Genomic DNA, 21,923 nt, shown 5'->3' with positions numbered 1-21,923 from the left:
AAGATCTTGAAGAAAAAGTCATGGATTAGAAAAGTCAAACTTGAGACTTATCCCTCACTTGGCTAATAATTCAATTGGTATCACCAATTTTCAAACCCTTGACTACTGAGTGATGAAGAATTATATCAGACCTATTGTAGACAAGGTCATCAAGCTACTATATGAGCACTTATAAAGCAAGGAGTATATCCAAAAAAACAAAAACAAAAAACAGCCACATTATTAAAGGAGCATACTGGAATATGCAGAGCCCTCTGCTGTCTGCAAAGTGAAGTGCAGTACAATTCACATATTCACACTCATGAGGATTTTCCCTTTTCCAAACATGAAGAAACAAGTCAGAGGTTATTCTAAGGTACTATTTGTATCAGGATTATTATCTTATTATAGGTCTAGAAACACTTAACATGTACAGAGTGCTTCTTTAAAACCAGAAGCACAAATACAAGGAGGGGAAAAATAGAGATTTTTGAGGCCCATCATGGCATTAAGTTTTCAAAAAATGATATAGTGTCCATATATTCATTAAGAGAATCCTTAAAAACAGGAGAGTAAGCTTAAGAACTGGTGAATATGGACCTGGTATTTATTCTCTCTTCAATAATCAAGCACACAGAAGAAGACATATTTCAAGCAAAACGGGATTTCTAATAACTGTGGAAATGTGCCAGAGGAAAAAGGAAAAAATAAATACAAACAAACAAACAAACAAACAAATATCAGTGCAAAGGGCATGTATTGGGTTTTGCTTAAAACACATTTATTTACAGCTTTAAAAATATAAGAATGCTCTAAAGTATCAAAAGCTTTGTAAAAAAATACTCACTTTTGGTTTATAAACTCATGGTAACCTATAAATTTGTAATAGATGGCTAATTGGTTATTATTCAATTACGCCTATTAGAATAGCACTACATTACCCATGAGCATTGCGGATAGAGGGGTCCTGACTGGCGCCGGTGTCAACGCCATTAAACTACCTTTTGTTTCTTCGTTGTTTATTGAGCAAGATTTACAATTGTAGTAAATACAGTGAGCAGATAATATTTACTTATCTTGGTAATCTGTGTATTTACGAAATTGTTTTGTGTTTTTTTTTTTTTGGACAAAAATGTAAATGCGCGTCTTCTTTTGTACAGGCACTGCGCCGGACGTCAAAATCTCAGAGAGCGGAAGTGGTTTGAATTTATTCGCACATGTGCTGCTCCTTCAACATTCTGTGCTACACAACATACAGCAGTGTTAAAAGTTGTCTTGCAGCGTCGAAGTTTGCTTGATTCTTTCTTCCCTGTTGTGTTTGTGTTAATCATGGAGCTTTCTAAAGCTGAAATGTTGTTTATGTGCTTTATTAAACCTGTCCACTCTCGGTAGAGCTGATAACATTGTAACACATCAGCCAGCAGTCATGCAGCAAAGCAGTACTGTTACTCGCTATCTCATCTTCTTTCAGTACCTCGGAACCAAATACAGGTGTGACAGCTTACATTCGTGTCTAAGATGAATGCAGTGCTGTGTTAGAAGGCATAGTAATGTGAGATTGCTCTGTGATTACAGTGGGGTGATGAAGGCTCCTGCACATCAGCCTCTGCAGGGAGTGCAGAACCACTTAGAGGTCAGTGTCAGTGATTATTATTATTATTGTTGCAAGCATCTTATTGCTGCACATACAGAAAGAGGGATACATTAAACAAACACTAAGTACACTCCTGGGCAAAAAAAATGAACCAGTCCCAAAATGGCAAAATATTAAGCTTTTAATGATCTTGACAACAAATCACTGGTCAGGAAATTAGCAAGAATTAAACAAATTGATAAAGGAAATTATTATGGGAAGCTTTTCCCTTTGATTTCTTTCAATGTTTAATCCTTGTGGCCCTTGATGAGCTGCACCAGGTGCAACAGAGCCAAATAATGACCAATCTTTTAAGAAAAAAAAAAACACCCCAGAAGATATTTTTGTAAACTTTTATACACCCAGACATGTGTTAGTTTGAATTTTACATCAAAAATTTTAATCATTATCATGATTTTACCTTTGTGTACAAGAAGACTATATAAGTGAATTTCCCTGTTTCTAGCTTTTCCCCAAACAAACAGTTCACTGCAGCAAACGTAAACCAGCAAATGGTGGCTCAGGAGCTCTCAGGAGTGCATTTGTTTCATTCCTGCTAATTTTCTGACCAATGATTTGCTGTTAAGACCATTAAAAGCTTCATATTTGCCATTTTGGGCTTGGCCCAATTTTTTTTGTTTGTTTGTTTTGTTTTTTTGGCCCAGGAGTGTATGCAAATATCTTCAAAGGTTGTAATAATAATAGTAATAATAATAATAATAACTTTATTAAAAAATAAAAAAGCATCGTATTTTAATAATCTGTTATTTCTGTGTTATTGATGAGATTGAGAGATTTAAGTATATATATAATTTCTACCATCAAAATGTTAAATTTAGATGCAATTGTGCTAAATATGTTCTTATGTATGAAGTATTTGGTGACCAGAATTTTTAAAAAGTTGCATGTTCCTGAATGTGGGCTGTACTCTAGAAACAGCAAATGACATCTTTACATTTTTACATTTATAAAAGTGCACTATAGTTTCTTTTTCTAATTCAGACAATATGCACAAGTCAGATACACCCAAAAATGATTAAACAGTTGCTTTTCTGTGACAGGGGTACACCTCATGCAGGACTTTGAAATGAAGCTCTTTTTATCTTTTAGGGAATGCAGTATTTATAAGGAAGTAACCAGGCTTTTTTCCCCAGTATATCTCCTCTATATGGGTGTTCCAGGAAAATTTTTTCCTTTAGGAGAAATAGTCTATTTGCTATGTAGTAATTATCTTACAAATTTATCACAATTTTTGCCTGCCAAGCCGCTACCATCCAGCAGGAGGTCTGGTAAAGCCTGCGTCTTTTCACTAAAACTGAAATGAAATCCTCATAAGTGAGTAAATTACCATAATTTCTGAATAAATCAAGAACAAAAATCTAACTCTTTTAAACCATTTGACAAGAAATAAGGATTTATTACTTAAAAAAATTAAAATGATTTCAGAGGATCGCTTGGTGAGGAGAAAACTTATGCACGTAACACAACTTCCAGTTTTAGACTTGTGATCAGTTTACAGGTCATTTAAAAGGCGCAGAATTACATTTAGCAAGAACTCCACACTTCCAGTTTTATCCACAACAGCATTAGGGAGCTCAGGGTCAGGTTTCTCTCACTGTAGTACCCTTGGTTAAGTGCAATTCCTTGAAGTTTAGGCTGCTTCTCCGTGACTGGACAAATCACATGCTTGTCACTCTGCATTAGACACACACTATCAGATGTTGGTATGAAGGTCTGACCATCTGCAGTCTTATTCATTACAAAGCCATTAAGCATAAATGCAATTCCTTTGGAATGAAACACCATCTTCTGGTCAGACACGTATGCAGCACTTTCCCTGCTGGTGAAGCCGTCGGTTTCTTTCATGTGGTCTCTTGGATTGTCTTGTAAAATTTGCATGTGACTCAGAGACGGAGTTTTGCCAATCGCTTTAAATGATTGTGGGATAGAAATATCAGAAATATCCTTTTCGCCGCCTCAAAGTGACTCTAGAATGTACTTCAGTATGAAAACGAGGATGCCGCTGAATGTGATATGGGTACAGAACACTGTTATTCAGCTGAATGTGCAGTAAAATCTTACAGAAAACTAACACTTCTGTGATTTTTACTACTACTTGTATTCTTTTAACCAAGCAGTTTAAAGATTCATGTAATTTATAGTTCAGATAAAGGAGCCGCACACTTTGTGTGTCAAATGACAGCTCAGTGTAAAGCAGTTATCTGTTAGTTTTGAGGGCGAAAGAACTCAAATTAGCAAAAACACTAGCAGGCAGAGAAATATGGAGTTTGCAATACATCCGGAATATCATCACAATATGTAAAAACGTTTAAAGCAAGCACAAGATGTCAGGATATTTAATTCTTGCTAAAATAAAAAGTGGGACTGAAACAGAACATAAAAAAAAGTCACATTAAAGTGTTACTAAGGATCTAAAAATATTTTAAAGTAGATTACTTTAACATCAAATAACCTGTTTTCCAGGTTTAATATTTTAATATTTAAAAAAAAAAAAAAAAAAAAAAAAGTATATTGCTATAATGTCTCAGAAACATGTACTGTGGCTTAAACTGATGTCAGTTTTCTTTCTCCTTTCTGGACTCTTTTCTCATTAGAACGCAGTGCGAAGGCTGAAGCCTGTAAATGAAGTGTCGGTGTCCATCTCCAGTCGAACAGACACCGGTGTGCATGCACTCTGTAACTCTGCACATCTAGACATCCAGCGTAGAGGAGATAAACCTCCCTTCACTGAACGAGTCCTGACTGACGCCTTAAACTTCTTTTTAAAACCAGAGCCCATCAGGTAAGAGGCCCACTGAGCTGCTGATTATGGATTTGTCTTGTCGAGGATTAATAGCATTCATTTCTTAAAAGTCATACCACTGTGATGTTATTGTGATTCTTGATTCTGATTGGTCAACAGCAGCTCAGACAGTAATGTGTCATGTAAATAATATATATATATATATATATATATATGTATATGTATATATATATATATATATATATATATATATATATATATATATAATATAGTAAATATGTTCTCATTTCACACTAACAGGGACTTGTATGACAGACGCTTCACCTAATCGAAGGCTAATAATAAGCAGGTTTTAAAAAGTGTGTTATTCTTTAACAAAGAAAAAACATCATTGTTAATATAGTGAAGCCTTCTGTAAGGAGAGATTTGTTTAACATTTATGGAAGGAGTCTACAGCGTCAGCGCTTTGTAACAGCGAGTTTTCCACCACGTTAAAAAGTTCAGGACAGAGAAGTTTGTGGTTTCTCAGGAACATGACACGCTGTGTGTCTTCGAGAAGAGAAAGAGCGAGAGGCTGGTGAGGGAATGACGTTTTATATATATAAGTGATAACAGGAACTAACTTGTTTTGCGGACGTACATTGAAGTATAAACGGATAAAAAGTATGCTGTGGTGCTCTAAGAGGAATAAAACACTTTCTGTTATTGGAAAATAATCAGCTTTGGGGTGGAAACAGTAACTCTGTTTGATCACGCCACCCTGTCATTAATTCTTTTCCTATAACAGCATGTGTGTTGTGTTTTATTCCTTACTGTGAGATCAAGGAGAATAATGAATCAGGAGGCAGCCTTGGGATAACTTAAACAGCTCTTTATTTTCCTTTCTTTCTTTTCAAGAGCTTTCTAACTCGCAGTCTCGCTTAGAGATACGCTCGGTTCAGCACGCACAGTTCAGCTCGGCTCTTGCCCCCTCGCTTGTGTGCCACTTCCTCCATTTATCTCCTCGCTGCTGCTCACTGAAACACAGAACACTTATTAGTTTTTTTTAAACACTAATAGTGTTGTTACATTTCAGTACTGCACCCAGGACACCATGTTACATATCAGTACTGCACCTAGGACACCATGTTACATTTCAGTACTGAACCTAGGACACCATGTTACATTTCAGTACTGTGCCTACAGCACCGTGTTACATTTCAGTACTGCGCCTAGGACACCATGTTACATATCAGTACTGCACCTAGGACACCATGTTACATTTCAGTACTGCACCTAGGACACCGTGTTACATTTCAGTACTGTGCCTACAGCACCGTGTTACGTATCAGTACTGCGCCTAGGACACCATGTTACATATCAGTACTGCACCTAGGACACCATGTTACATTTCAGTACTGCACCTAGGACACTGTGTTACATTTCAGTACTGCGCCTAGGACACCATGTTACATATCAGTACTGAACCTAGGACACCATGTTACATTTCAGTACTGCGCCTAGGACACCATGTTACATATCAGTACTGAACCTAGGACACCGTGTTACATTTCAGTACTGCGCCTAGGACACCATGTTACATATCAGTACTGAACCTAGGACACCATGTTACATTTCAGTACTGCGCCTAGGACACCATGTTACATATCAATACTGCACCTAGGACACCATGTTACATTTCAGTACTGCGCCTAGGACACCATGTTACATATCAGTACTGCACCTAGGACACCATGTTACATTTCAGTACTGCGCCTAGGACACCATGTTACATATCAGTACTGAACCTAGGACACCGTGTTACATTTCAGTACTGCACCTAGGACACCATGTTACATTTCAGTACTGCGCCTAGGACACCATGTTACATATCAGTACTGCACCTAGAACACCGTGTTACGTATCAGTACTGCACCTAGGACACCATGTTACATTTCAGTACTGCGCCTACAGCACAGTGTTGCGTATCAGTACTGCGCCTAGGACACTGTGTTACGTATCAGTACTGAACCTAGGACACTGTGTTACGTATCAGTACTGAACCTAGGACACCATGTTACATTTCAGTACTGTGCCTACAGCACCGTGTTACGTATCAGTACTGCGCCTAGGACACTGTGTTACATATCAGTACTGAACCTAGGACACCATGTTACATATCAGTACTGAACCTAGGACACCATGTTACATTTCAGTACTGAACCTAGGACACCATGTTACATTTCAGTACTGCACCTAGGACACCATGTTACATTTCAGTACTGCGCCTAGGACACCATGTTACATATCAGTACTGAACCTAGGACACCGTGTTACATTTCAGTACTGCACCTAGGACACCATGTTACATTTCAGTACTGCGCCTAGGACACCATGTTACATATCAGTACTGCACCTAGAACACCGTGTTACGTATCAGTACTGCACCTAGGACACCATGTTACATTTCAGTACTGCGCCTACAGCACCGTGTTACGTATCAGTACTGCGCCTAGGACACTGTGTTACGTATCAGTACTGAACCAAGGACACTGTGTTACGTATCAGTACTGAACCTAGGACACCATGTTACATATCAGTACTGAACCTAGGACACCATGTTACATATCAGTACTGAACCTAGGACACCATGTTACATTTCAGTACTGAACCTAGGACACCATGTTACATTTCAGTACTGCACCTAGGACACCATGTTACATTTCAGTACTGCACCTAGGACACCATGTTACATTTCAGTACTGCGCCTAGGACACCATGTTACATTTCAGTACTGCGCCTACAGCACCGTGTTACGTATCAGTACTGCCCCTAGGACACCGTGTTACGTATCAGTACTGCCCCTAGGACACCGTGTTACGTATCAGTACTGCGCCTACAGCACAGTGTTGCGTATCAGTACTGCCCCTAGGACACAGTGTTACGTATCAATACTGCACCTAGGACACCGTGTTACATATCAGTACTGAACCTAGGACACCATGTTACATATCAGTACTGCACCCAGGATGATTATACTCAGTTTTCAGCCCTGGAGGAGCATGGTACTGAACAATGTAGACCAGTGATGTCAGGCTCCTCTGCTGTAAGGCCACAGGAGTGCAGAGTTTGGCAATCTGCATCATTTAACACTCCTGATTTATTCATCAGCTGAATCTCACGGCCTTTATTTATGAGCTGTTTGAAGAGGGAAAACACAAATCTCATTATGATTCTGGCCCTCCAGCACATGATTTTGGCAGTAACAAGCTGTCAATTGCTCACATATGTATTTTAATGACAAAACTGAGATTAATACTTTTTAATAAGCCTTTTACACAACATGAACACTCTGGAATACTAATTAATTGGGATGGATTTTGTTATTTTATATGGTCAGGTGTCCACATACATTTCTAGCTGATCCAGGATCATGGGCTATTTTTGGGTTCTGAAAATGCATGAAGACTATAAATATACTGTTAATGCGTATAACTAAGAAAAGAGTTTCTTTCTTTCTTTTCTTCTTAATTAATTGCTTTCCCATTTTTGGGGCAAATCTTCAGAAATATTCCCATCAGCATATATAGACACAGGCATTTTCACATTGACAATGTGTGCTCACAGCATATTCAGAAAATTGCTACAGTCTTAATGCTATAGCGTGATGGTAAGTGTCTGATTTCATAACACATCTCAACTTAAAAATCTCCGTCTTTCAGCTGCGTGTGTGCTGGCAAATGTACAGTATGACTCAGTGACTGAAATATGTTTTAACTGCTGTAATGGGCATATTTCATCCCAGTGCTGCTTTTAAAAGCTATACTTAGACTTTCTCATGTCAGATTTTTCTCTCTCATTCTCTCTGCTCCCCTTAATTCTTGGATCCTATTCCTATCGTCTCTGCATCTCCTGAAAACATGCCTTTTCTCAGATAGCGGTACAATTAGCGGGGGTATTTACTTTATTTTGGCAAGCATGTTGTGTCATGTAATTCATTTACTGCACCGATACAAATATTTAGCCTAGACTTAAGTCGGAATGTTGTTTGGGATTTACCATGGAAAGGAATTTTATCTGTTAAATAACAGTTATCTAAAATGGTGTTCAGACAGTTAAGACTTGAATAAGTGTTTTGTTCTTTTAAAAAAAAAAAAAAAAAAAAAGGAAATTTTAAAATAGGAAGTGGTTATGCCTTACAGAATGGATATTTGTAGACTAGAACTGCTGGAACAAATGACTTTATAGTGTCAAAGATAGATACCGTTTTCTTTCTGGATTGCTCCTGTAACTAAAAAAAAAAAATGATGAAAGACAATGCAAATAAACATGTATCGTTGATCTTTTTTTTTTTTTTTTAATTTAAGAGATTCTGCTCAGGTTTGTAGAACTCATCTGGTCAGAGCGATGTTTGTTGGAGAGGGCCATTAACCTCTAAACCGAACATGAAAACTCAGTGCAGGGTCTAAAGGAGCATTAAACTTTATTGATGCTTTGCATTTGCCTTCAGTTAGACTTTATTTCAGCTCCATTATAATCCAAGATTTATTGGGATTATCCTTTTAGAAAAGCTGGAGTGCAAAACGTGTGTGGTTTTAGTCGAAGCATGCAGCCGGTTGGATTGTGTGGTGTTATGGATGTTATGGGTGAGATTTCACAGCGTAATGGGATAAGGGAAGCTGGAATAGTTATATAGTTAACCTTATACTATACCCGTGTAAATAATAATAATAATGTGTCCCTTGACACATTATGCGCTGTAAGATTTTCAGAACCAGGTCCGTGAAATAAAAACAGGTTTTCTCCGTAGTTTTTGATCAAATATAAAGCTTAAATCAGTTAAACTAATAATCTATAGCTGTTTATTCAACTAAAAAATTAAACACTTTTACTGGCGCTGCAGTGTTCTATCATTTAATCTTTCACTTAAAATTAAATTTGTAAGCCTGTTGTTGTTATACAGCAAACATATGTGCTTTGTGCTGCAAATATGATTTGATTTTCAGGCTCAAACACGTGGTAAATGAATCAGACGTGAAAAGCTTTTCCCTGTATGATACTTCATTTGCAGTTGAGTAGGTGAGTGCAGTCAGTGTCAACAAGCCATCCAGCTTTTCAAATCGCTCCCAGTTTGCCTCGCCGCATTCAAACTCTTATTACCTTCAATTAGCTCTCCTGAATAGGAGTCCCATAGAGGGTAATAATGTCAGCTTGTTGTGTGATTTGACCTCCTTTATTCCTGTTATAAAGGCTGTTCTGTGGGGGGTCTGGTGACGTGGTGATAGACGAGTCCGGTTCGAAGGCCTCATGGGATTGTGTTGTATAAATGTTTAATGTAGACTAAAAGCCATTGTGTTAATGTGTGTAAACCCCATGAGGAATTATGACTGGATCTCCGTCAGCCTTTAATGAATGGAAAAAATGATTATGACCACCAGTGGTGAGTGTTTAAATATAATTTAATGTTAAATGCATTGTAGTTAGGATAGTAATGCCCACTTTCACTCTTATGCAGTCATCTTATACGAGTGTATAGCTTTGAATTTATCAGGTAAATATAACTAATTTACCTAACTAAATACTGATATATGATATCTGATTTATGCTAGATAAACCCATAGTTCTCAAAGTCGGGTCCGTGAATCATATCCATGGGGTCTTAGAGATCACAATTTATTCATTATTGAGTTTTTATAGTTTACAGTTAGCCTGTGTGATGTTATCTGAAACCTGTAAAGATATATAAGTACCTTGAATCTAATTACAGTTAATTTTTTTTTAATAAAAAAATAAAAGTGTTCTATGAGTGGAAGGTTCAGGAATAGAAGGCTCCATGTGTCCATTAAACAGCCATTTTATTATTGTACACATTGTACACCTAATATTTGAATAGTGTGGGATTATGTTCATAAAAATAAATCTGTACTGAGGGGGTCTGTGGAATTTATTATTGTTAAAGGGGACTTTGGCTACAAAAAGTTTGAGAATCCCTGACATAAACAGCTTGTTGTATAAGCAAGGAAAAAACACAGACGTGGTTTTATATGAAAATAATCAATGACAGGTTGGTGTGATGAACAGCATGACCCTTTGTGCTTTATTCCTCTTAGACCACAGCAATCTGCCAACGATTACAAAATTAAAAATTTATTCATGAGCACCATGTTTGCATACATTTTATCCATTTATAGTTATGTTGAATGTTGTGGAATGTCTACAAAACAAGTTAGTTCCTGTTATCACTTACATTAGAGCAGCTATAAACATGTTCCCTCACCAGCCTCTCTTTTTCTCTCTAGCAAAGTTAATCAGAGGAAATATTACTAAGAAACTGCAAAGTCCTCTGTCCTGAAGACTTCGGAAAAGCTCTAACTCTGACTGTCACAAAGCTCTGACAATGGAGACTCCTTCCAGAAATGTTAACACTTCCTCACAGAAAACTTCACCATCTTTAATGATTACAGTGAAATGAAACTGACAGAACAGAGAAACATGTTAGGCTCTGACCTCTAGACTTTATCCAGTGATATCCAATTGAATTTAAAAAAAAAAGAATTAAATTAAAAAAAAAACGTTCTTCAGTGTTAGGGAAAAATACGTAGGCAGTAAATTACCACTTGTAATGTAAAAGCACTTGTTAAAAAAAAAAAAAAAAAAAAACACCTTGGCAATCACGTCAAAAGCTAAGAACCAGGGATTTAAATGAGAATCTCCCATGTGTTAACAAACACCAAATTTATTTCCACTGAGATCAACATTATCGCTTCACACTCCAGTGTTATGAGTGAAGATTTCTGTATTGTTTTTTAGCATCGCTGGTAAAACAAAATAGGAATAACAGGAAAGTGCAAAACATGCACTGTACCTTTTTGTATATTGTATTAAACATCTCTGAATTCATTCTCAAAATATTGTGTTTTAAACAGAATCACAAGAGTCTACTGCGTACGGAGTGACTTTCACGCCCGCTACCGTGCCATATCAAGAACCTACGTGTACCGCTTGGCCACGGGAGTCTGCCACCACACTCAACTGCCCATAACAGAGAAGGATTTGTGCTGGACGTTATGGGACACGTGAGTTCCACAGGTTTTTTCCCCTCTTCACCCACTTTACAATGTGGAATCTGAATACTACACAAGTTTATTTTTATTTACCTGTGTATGCAAAAAATATACAACACAAATACGCAGTAGTATCTATCATCAGAGTATCTGAAGTGATTTTTTTTTCTCTAACTGAAGTGAAGTCCAAATCTTGGATTAACGAGTTTATTCACGAGCTCACAGAGAGAGCAGCAGGATGCCAGATGCTCCTGCAGTCTCCAAAGGAGCAACACATGAATAATAAACACACATGAGCAAGGGTGAATTACACACAAACAAAAGATGAGTGAGTTTATCAAATGGGTGACGTCAGATGTCTCTGTGGCTGAACTGCTCTTTCTAAAGGTATAATTCTTCTATAAAGTCTAACTGTCCATAAAGTGTATTGTTCTTTGTCCATAAATAGATTAGGTTATACTTTATCAGCTAAGAATAATATTAAATCAAGTTAAGATAATTCCAAATGGGATAATGTAGAGATGACTTCAGACTTATTAAGGAGTCTTATTTTCATTTTTGATGTTTAATATAATGATTTCTCTCTCTCTCTCTCTCTCTCTCTATATATATATATATATATATATATATACACACACACATTAGAAATCATTATATTAAACATCAAAAACGATAATAAGACTCCTTAATATCTCTGTCACCTCTATACTATCTCGTTTGGAATCTTAACTTGATGTATGACCTAAAGGCTATTCAGAAGTCCTGATCATCCAGCAGTCTTCATAGGTTTAATAATAATATTTAACATGTGAAGACTGCTGGATGATCAGGACTTCTGAATAGCCTTTAGGTCATAAATAAAGATTTCATGGTCATTATTATAATTTGTTTGTCTTATATATTACATATGAAGTTAAATGCAAATTAAATCACTGAATAAATAACTTGGGCTTTTTTTGGTTTTATCAGTGGAGATTCAAAAATGTAAATAGGGAAATAGAGGTATATATTAGAAAAGGTCAGAATTTCACAATGTGTAGGATTTTCCCAGGACAAACCCAATAATCTGAAGGAAGGAGAGAGATGGAGATGAAGCAGATGTTGAGTATGATGGGCGAAAGCCTTGGTGTGGTGTCTTGACTTTTAGGCTGCTGCCTGAGCATCTTTTTTTGTCCACTCTTTCACTCTTTTGGATTAAGTAGGGCAGCATAACCTGCAGGCTATAGTGAGGCAAAACAACACCCACACAAACGCCTGTCTTGCTCTCTCGCTCTCTCTCTGTCTCTCTGTTTCTCTGTCTATCTTAACACACATACATTCCTCTTTTTTTCATTAGCAATCATCCATGATTCCAAGCAGCCCTTTCATTTTTCTCTCTTTCTTTTGGGTTTCTTCATCTCTCTTGATTTGACATAATAACTTTGATTTGTTCTTCTTTTATCCAGTGAAGACATTATTATGGCTGGACAATACGACCAAAATATCATATCACGATTCTTAAAGACATTTCAATGTCACACAATATGTAGGTTTGCGAAGAAACTTCCAACAAACAATGACGATATGAAAATACTAACATTCAACACTATCTTTTTGGCCACATCAGAAGTCACATCAGAATACAGTCCTGAGAGCCGTCTGATTTTTGGGGGATTAATTCTTCTTCCTCATCCAGGGTTGGAACTCCACCTCCCACCGTGCTTGTTCACGTTCTACGTGTGAGATACCCACTTTGTGGCGTGTAAACACGGCATCATCTAATACGAAATGAGACAACCCCAGTGGACCGGAACTAACTTCTGTATAAATAGGTTATAATGTGGTGGAAGTTTAGAACCTATGTAGTGCACTATTTAACATTTGAGATTCAACATAAGAAAAATACTCATTTTAACAAGCATGTGTCATAATTCTTAAACAATTCCATGCAGTATCACTTACTTTGTTTTTAATATTTTTGTAGAAAGTTAGTGCATAAATAAAAAATGTGAAAATAAACTATGCCACAAATTACACTCGTCCATGCAGAGCGTTTTTCCTACATCTGGGTGCATCAGCCTAAAAGTCACATGTTTTGATACTTACTTTAACTATATTCAAATATAGACTCTTGTCCTCGAACATGTAAATATTATGAAAATTCAAATCCTGTATGGGATCCGAGTCCATAGCAGGGCAGCACACAGACGTTCACACACTCATTCACACCTAAGGTGGAAATTTTACGGTCCGCTTTCAGGCATGTTTTTGGGAGGTAAGAGGTTCACCCAGTGTGAAACTGGATCGAACCAGAGACCCTGGAGGTGTGAGGCAGCAGCGTTACCCTCTGCACCACCCATACTAAATATGTATAAATGTAAATGCAATCTTAAACAAATGTTTATTATTATTTATTCACAAATGTAAAAATCCTATGAAGCATTGATCCACTTAAAAGGATTTAATAGACAGACGTAAAAGACATGGCATTCTACTATTACCTTTAGGGAGTCCCCACCCACCAACCCCGCCCATGTCACACTATTAACATACATTAATATATAGTATAAGCATTATATATTAATGTCAGTCAATAGTGTGACATGACATGACTTGTATTTTCCAATAACAAGATATCCTGAAATGTTTTATTCCTCTTACACCATAGTGGTTTCCCAACAGTTAATGTTTAATAATGATCAGTACATCATAATTTTTTATCCTTTATAGTTACATTTAATGTTAAGGTCCACAAGATGTTAGATCCTGTTATCACTTACATAATAGCAGCTATGAGCAGTCTTTTCCTCACCAGCATCTTTTTTCCTCTTGCTCTCTACAGAAAAACGCAGCTTGTCATGTTAGTCAGAAACGATATTGTTGGAAGGCGCTCTGATACTGGAGACTCCTTCCAGAAACACTAAATAAACCTCTCCTTTTGTTTTATCTGTATGTGTGGAGCATGTGTCATAAACGGTTCGTCATTAGTTGTTCTTATAGAACAGTAACGTATTTGAATGAGCACATTAATATAAACATTGCAGCACAATTGGTTAGAGCTGCTGTTGTAGAAACTTAACACATTCGGACCAATCAAAAGTGGAGAATTCAACAGTGCTGTGGTGTAATGGGGTTTACACAATGTGGTGTAACGACTTTCGCTGTAAATATATGTAAATATACGTAGCTATTAAAACGTCACACAAAGCAAACCAGCACAAATGGCTTAGGTTTTATTCGAAGTCATTTCAGAACATGTACATGTTACTCCAGGACTGAGATTGGTGAGCAGTGTTTGAGCAGAGTAGATTGTGTAGAAGCTATGTTGAAATATTATAGACAGTCTAATCATCTTTGTTTGTAACTCACTGGGCAGGGAGCTGAATGTCGACGCCATGCGAGAGGCGGGAGCCGTTTTACAGGGAACACACGATTTCAGCACCTTCCGCGCACTCAGCTCAGACGCTCCATTCAAGAACCCGCTGAAGACCATGGAGCTGGTCCAGGTACAGCCGGGCCTCTCCTTCAGCCAGCGCCACTTCCACGGGTACACAATCTCCACATCCAGTCACATCCTGGGCATTCTGGGTAATATAGAAACCAACACGTACCTCCACAAACAGGGTGGAGTGATATGGGCAAAAATTTGCTAGGGAATGCAAAAAAATAATGTTACCTGGTATCTTTGTTCTTCCTAACAATAGACTAGCATTTAAAACCTATAATTAACAGTTTGTGGTGGCATGTATAGCATAAAGTAGGCATTATTCTTCTTATGTCAAATTCATGTCAGTCACATTGCATAAGTAATGGATCGTCTATTAACTGTCCATCTAATCCATATGTTAGTTAGTATAACATGTGGGGAATGGGAACAGTGAAACTGGGCCAGCTGTAATTACAGTACAGATCAATAAAAACATGCCATAAGACCTTACATGTATCATAACTGTAAACACTTTGCTATGCCATGATGCATAATTATGATAAAGGTTATAAATTATGATTTTAAATGAAGTCCATAGTATAAGGGATTTAAAAGCATATTTATGGAATTTATGCTTCACATGCGCATGGAAGACAAAAACTGGACTGCATATGATACATATTCAGATGCCAAATAAAGCACTCGTATTATAGTAACAGCGTCCAAAGCTACCATGCGTTTACATCGTCTTAGGTATTGGATCTTTGGTATCTTTGTGAAATCTTTAGCACTGGATTATTCCATCTGAATGCCTGCTGTTCTATTTTACTGGTGCCTGTGTGGAGTATATCGATGGGGAATAAATGCATAAAGCATTATTTGACATTGTGGATGGGGAGCACAGCACTGTGGAACTCTCGAATCTGATTGGCCAGAAGTGTTTATTAATTTTCTATTACAGCATCTCAGACATTAGTGTCAACTGAAATGCAAAAGGATATTAATGCGCAAGTTCTAACATGTTAGCGTTTCTGTAGTGACACTCCACATAATCTAAGACTAATAATAAAAGGATTTATATGTGTTATTTCATGAAGAACAAGTATTTCTTTGTATTGTAAGTTTAAGATTTATGGAAGGAGTCTCCAGTGTCAGTACTCTAAGTTTTCAGGACAGAAGAGTTTTTTTTTTTTTTGTCTTAACCTCGAGAGAGAGAGAAAAAAAAGAGAGGCTGGTGAGGGAGTGACTGTTGTTTATTACTAAAGTAATAAATAACTAAATTAATTATTAATAATAATTATTAATTTATTAATTAATATTAATGAAGTCTGCTCATCAAATTCACTAACGGAAGCTGGATGTTAACCATCATAAGAGTTCATGTTAAAGCTTCACTGCCGAATAGCCTTAGAGATGAAATATGTTGATGAAAAATGTGAGGCAGGATGATGTGTCTGTGATATTTATACACCAGGCTTCAGTGCACCGAGCTGAAAATAATATCGCATGTCATTTTTAACTATTGCGTTTCAAAATTTCTGCTGCAATCAGTATTGTGTGTTTATTTTCTGTTCATATTGCATAACGATGTACAGGTTGAGTTAGCGAGGGCGAGCAGTGTGTGTGGATGGTGACATTTTGGGAGTAGGAATTGCATGATATGAGGTTGCATTTGAAAACCGTTGCTAGGCAACAGGTATTGGGCAGGTCTGATTTTGGATACAGGCGTGATTATCACAGCGGGCGGAGGGCACACACTGCTTTCTGCCCGAGCCAGTGAAGACTCTTTTCTTCAGGGGTTTAAAGGGAATCAACCCACTGGAGGTTTTTTTAATTGAATATTGAATAAATACATAACACTCATTTCAGTTTTAAGTTTTAAGGGTAGACTCAGCATGTCAGATAACACCTTGTCTTGTGGATACCCTGTCTTGCGTGTTAAAGTAAAACTCATTAGAGATGCTCTGCCTTAGAAGATCTGTATGTAGGGATAGGTGATATGACGTTATACTACAGCGCTGTTGAATTCTCAATTCTGATCTGTCAGAAAGCTCTCGTGCACTAATTCTAATACGGTATTGTTTCTATAGTAACATCATACACAGGTAGTTGTATGGTGGTCACTTCACAGAATCTAAGACTAATAATAAACGATTAAAAAAACCTGTATAATAATTATAAGAAGAATGTATAATCATTGATATGGTGTCCTTTTCTGTAAGGATATGTTTATTATTATTATTTATGGAAGGAGTCTCCAGTGTCAGCACTTTGAAACAGTCTTCAGGACAGATGACTTTGGTCTTGCTGTTAGATGAAAATTACTGAAAATGAATGAACACACCTCTTTGTGTTTTATTCCTTACGTAACATGATAAATTTCATCTTGATGGAGAAATTATCGTGGATATTATCACTGCCCACGAGTAGCTGACTGAATCTTAAAATCTTTGGTTTGTTTTAAGCCATTTCCTTCTTTTTATTTTACTCGTTAAGCATATTTTTCCTTGTTGAATAACTTTTATGAGTGTGGAATGAAAAATCTTAGTCTTCGAAACAGTTTTTCGTAATATGGCTCTACTGTCTTGTTGACAAATTAGCAAAACTAAATATTGTGATACATAGTGTGTATTGTACAGATGTCTTCAGTACCATATTATAATGTTTTTGCTGTACCGCTCATCTGAGTATGTTGGATCAGAAGTTAAATTCTCGAGATTAATTATCACACATTGCTGGACATGAATGGTAAAATGTGTGTTCAGATAGACACCAAACATATTTGGGAACATAGCTTAAGAGAGAATTCCTTTCAGAACTCTCAGATTAGTGCATTTTTTGCAGTAGCGCAAAGTATAAAATTGTATATCCATTCAAAAGGCTTTATTTCAGCTGCAATAAATCTGTAATGGCAAATTAAAAAAAATAGTCGTTTAAATGGCTTCCCTCAAAGCGAGAGCCACAGTTGAACCTTTAGCAGGTCATGCAGATGCTTTCTCACATGTCGCTCTCCAAAGGAAGACAGCAGGATGCTGAGGCCATCTGCTTTATTTAACACTAATGTCAAACACGGCATGGGGGCATCAGCTCCTAGCGACCACACACGCGCACACACACACACACACACACACACACACACACACACACACACACACGACTTGATGGTCACTTACTGATAGATAAGTATCTGATCAGCTTTGAGCACACTTAAGTGATATTTAGAGCTCTGTTGTACTTTATTCATTATTAATGTTGAAGGAAGTTGCTATTTAAGTTCATGTAAATACTTTTTTTTTTTTTTTGGATTTGCAGTATTATATAATGCAAATCAATAATTTAAAAAAGCACGCAGGTGTGTAAAGCCTCCTTGAATCATTCCCAAATTACACAGCAGCACCATGAGTGCAACACCATCCACAATTCCCCAAATGATTGTACAGAAGCCTCTGCTATGCAGCAGCACACGTGAAAATTAATAACATCTTAATAACCAGGCTAGCGTTTTGTGTCTTAATTTTATTATCTGTTCACTCAGTTTGTGGCGAAAAGCTCTTGAGGCTCTTCTGCACTCGGATATTAAATGACGCCTCATCAATCCAGCCATCATTTCCATCCATTCGGTGTATAATTTCACCTTTGAAGTGACGGAGACTTTTAATTATTTGCTGTCTGAAATGAAAAGGATCAGATACAGATCCGTGTATAGGGACATCAGCAGGTGATGGACAGACTGGTTTTCTTTGCTAGATGAAGCGCCGTGATGTGACCTCATGCTCCCTAATTTATTTGCATTTGCGTTTGCATTCGACTCGGATTTCACTGCCTGTAACAATGGCACATTTAAGGGAACAGTCTGACCAGAAAGTTTCCACTCACCGCAAATGCATTAAATCAACCATGACGTGTTTAGTGGTTAAAGTTTGCGTCTGTAGTTTTATGTTCAAGTTAAAGGGTAAAAGTTATCGACCCATAAAGGAAGCTTATAGCTACCAGTTGAGCATTGTCTAACTCAAATCTTTTGAAGATGATGTGGTAAAAAAAATTGTGTAAATTAAATTTTTAGCCTAAAAAGTCCTTGTTAGGAATCACCATTTTAAACAGCTTTACAAAGAGCCTTTATTTCATTTTATACCACAGTACTGTTGAATTCTTATTCCGACCATAACCTGTGTAATTCAAATCACAGGTTTATTCTATTATTGTTATTATTATTATTGTTATATAATATTATTTATCATGTTATCATTTCTATAGTACCAACTTTGTTTACGATTTATGGAAGGAGTCTCCAGTGTCAGCACTTTGTAAAGTTTTCAGTTTTTTGTAAAGTTTTTGCTTTCCAAGTTCGTTTTCCAAGCTTTTGGTAACATGACAAGCTGCATTTTTTTTTGTCTTATTAACTTCAAGGGAGAGAAAAGAAAGAGTAATGAGAGAATTGTTTACAGCAGCTATAACCAGTGATTAAAGGAACTAACTTGTCTCTTGGATGTTCCACTACATTAAAACGTAACTATAAATGGATACAAAGTATGATGTTATGTTAATTAATATTGTTGGGGAATTACTGTTGTATGAGAGGAACAAAACACTTCTGGGCGTGCTGTTATTGGAAAATAATCAGCATGGTTACAGTAAATTGGGCCACATCACATCACACCACTCCACTCCACTGCTGATTATTTTCCTATAACAGCACACCCTGATATGTTTTATTCCACACATATTATGAGGCACTGTATTGATTGTATGGTTTATTTGTTGAATGCAAACCTTATTTAGTAATGCTTAATCTCCCTCTGGATGCCAAAGTTACACTGATTGATTGATTGATTGATTGATTGATTGATTGATTGATTGATTGATTGATTTATTTATTCAGTCTTTCTTTCTTTCTTTGCAGAGACATCCAGTTTTGGGAGCTCCAGTTTAAAAGTAGGTCCTTTTTATACAAACAAGTGAGTATTGTTCAGTTGTCTTTGTGTAGTAAAAGTTTATGTTGTGCGCCTCCTTGTGTTGAGAATGAAAAACTGCACCAATTTGATACACAATACATACTGTAAATAGAAGCAGTTACATAACTGACCTCCAGTCTCTGCAAATCACCCAGAAACTTCTCCTAGTGCAATAAAGTCAGTTTAATGGAGAAAAAATGAGCATTGTGAATTCTGAATGATAAGGATGTTTTAGCACAAAACCTGGTTGCCTCTGCCAGAAAGTTATGACCATAACTTAAGTAATAGATTCCTCTTTTTATTTTATTTATTATCAATCAAGTTATTGATTGAAGAAACATCCGAATCAAAACAGAAATCAGTGTTTTGCAATGATCAGGAAAATCTCAGGATTTCAGTCCTATTAAAAACCTGTGGTGTAAACTGAAGATGCACAAAAACCTAAGAATATGAAAGAGCTTAAAATATTCTGCATGGAGGAGTGGACCAAGATCCCTCTCCAACCTTGTTAGACATTACAGGAAAAGGACTTAGTGCTGTTATTCTCTCCAGCAGAGGCTTCACCATATGTAGGGAGGGTGCCAACATTTTCAAACCAGTGTTTTGTGACAGAAAATGAAAAATGGTTGTTTGAAAAATAATGCATTAAAATAATCTGTATAGTGTCCCCATATGTTTAAGCAGAAAATATCATTCACTTGCATGTTATTCATTTTTTGCTTATTTTGGGTCCAATGATTTTGAAGTGTAATGAAAGTTAATCAGAGATTATTTTTATTGGCTCAGGTGCGGAGGATGGTTGGGGCGTTGGTTGCAGTTGGCCGGGGTAAACTGTCTGTCAGTCAGGTTCAGGATCTGTTAGACACCAGGGACAGCATGGCCTACCCTCAAAACATGGCGGCTCCACCCTACGGCCTCTTTCTGATCAACGTGGAGTATAACGACTCGGGTAAAGACTTCTTTTTTTTCTGGCAGATTTAAATTCTGGTTTTATTACAAGTTAAAATCCTCAGCATTGTCTTTGCTGTTTCTGTACAGATCTGAAGCCTTACAGAGGGGACATTGACTGATTATAAGAGAAAGCAGCACACATGGAAACATGTAAATATATCTGTATAGAGTAAATAAATTTAATATTTAACATTTATGAAACAAGTCTCCAGTGACTTTGTAAGAGGTAAAGCTGTTCCTTCAAGTTTTTTGCCACAGGAAAAGTCTGTCTAAGGAGACAGAGTGACAACAAGCTGCATGTCTTCTGTGTCACCTTCAAGAGAAAGTGAAGGAACGACTGTTTATAGCTACTATAATGTAAGTGATCTTACATTCCACAGCATTAAGCATAACTAGGCTTGGGATATTGATTTTCCCTGCTCACGATTCACCATTAGGAAAAAAAAATCGTGATAAACAATTTAATCGTCTTGAACTGATAGCTTAAAACACAGCAAAACAAGCATTTTCCACCATTTCAGGTTTAAGGAGAAAGGGGAGGGGTGTAATAATATTACCAACCAGTCGGGAACTGGCAATTGTGGAAACCTGCAAAATGCAGAAAAGTTTATTTAAAGGTTTAAATTGTTATATGGCACAAGCCTAAATGTAACTATAAGTGGATAAATAGTATGACATGCCAATCTTTAAAAAATAATAGTTAGCATTGAAAAACTGCTGAAACTCGATTATATTCCTATACCAGCACACTCCACTGTTTTATTTCTTACATATAAAACATGAGATCGCTTAGCAATAATTTCTTGAGTTTTATTCTAACATTACAATATCATTCAGACGTGTTATCACACACAGAATTCTGAATGTTGATGTATTTCTAGGACAAGAAACACTCAGCACACCGCAGTGCAACACAGCAGCCTTACACAGAAGTCTATAATACATTCAGATCATCCAGTCACGCACGTACGTGACGTGTCTTAAGAGTTGGAGTGTTGCATATTTTTTGTGTCATCCTCGGGGACGTAATGACACCATGATCATTCAAAGCGCTAATTATTTATTTCATTTGAGAGAGAAAAACACTCGTGCGCCACAACTATCAACTAGAGAAATGTTCGTGTGAACGGAGAGGCCACATCAGGAAGTGTTTGAGCTCATTCCTGTAGTCTCAGCACACAGAATGTGAGTTTTT

General features: G+C 36.9%; 1 protein-coding gene across 5 annotated transcripts; it reads left to right on the top strand.

The window, feature by feature from the left end:
• The first annotated feature begins 1,159 nt into the window (after positions 1 to 1,159).
• Positions 1,160 to 20,920, top strand: pusl1 (pseudouridine synthase like 1). Of its 5 annotated transcripts, none has more exons than XR_004580211.2 (8): positions 1,160 to 1,470; positions 1,555 to 1,612; positions 4,228 to 4,415; positions 11,282 to 11,431; positions 14,775 to 14,945; positions 19,726 to 19,757; positions 20,564 to 20,726; positions 20,816 to 20,920. XR_004580211.2 is itself a non-coding variant. In XM_034314194.2 (8 exons), exons 1-8 carry the CDS (start codon positions 1,406 to 1,408, stop codon positions 20,845 to 20,847), a joined length of 882 nt encoding a protein of 293 aa, XP_034170085.1. In that variant the 5' UTR covers positions 1,160 to 1,405; the 3' UTR covers positions 20,848 to 20,920. The 5 variants fall into 5 exon arrangements, 3 of the variants coding, with proteins under 3 accessions (XP_034170085.1, XP_034170084.1, XP_034170086.1); XR_004580210.2 differs by having other exon boundaries at positions 14,775 to 14,986; positions 19,726 to 19,780; XM_034314194.2 differs by having other exon boundaries at positions 19,726 to 19,780.
• The last annotated feature ends 1,003 nt before the right edge of the window (positions 20,921 to 21,923 follow it).

Source organism: Pangasianodon hypophthalmus, chromosome 20 (assembly GCF_027358585.1).
Source record: "Pangasianodon hypophthalmus isolate fPanHyp1 chromosome 20, fPanHyp1.pri, whole genome shotgun sequence".
Classification (NCBI taxonomy): Eukaryota; Metazoa; Chordata; class Actinopteri; order Siluriformes; family Pangasiidae; genus Pangasianodon; species Pangasianodon hypophthalmus.
Note: the sequence above shows the minus strand (reverse complement) of the source record. Positions and strands in the feature narration are given on the sequence as shown.

Coding starts and splice junctions, on each gene's coding strand:
- pusl1 (XM_034314193.2), top strand. CDS start 1,406: ATGCAGCAAAGCAGTACTGTTACTCGCTATCTCATCTTCTTTCAGTAC. Junction 1,613..4,227: donor GAGTGCAGAACCACTTAGAG/GTCAGTGTCAGT, acceptor TTTTCTCATTAG/AACGCAGTGCGAAGGCTGAA. Junction 14,987..19,725: donor TCACATCCTGGGCATTCTGG/GTAATATAGAAA, acceptor CTTTCTTTGCAG/AGACATCCAGTTTTGGGAGC.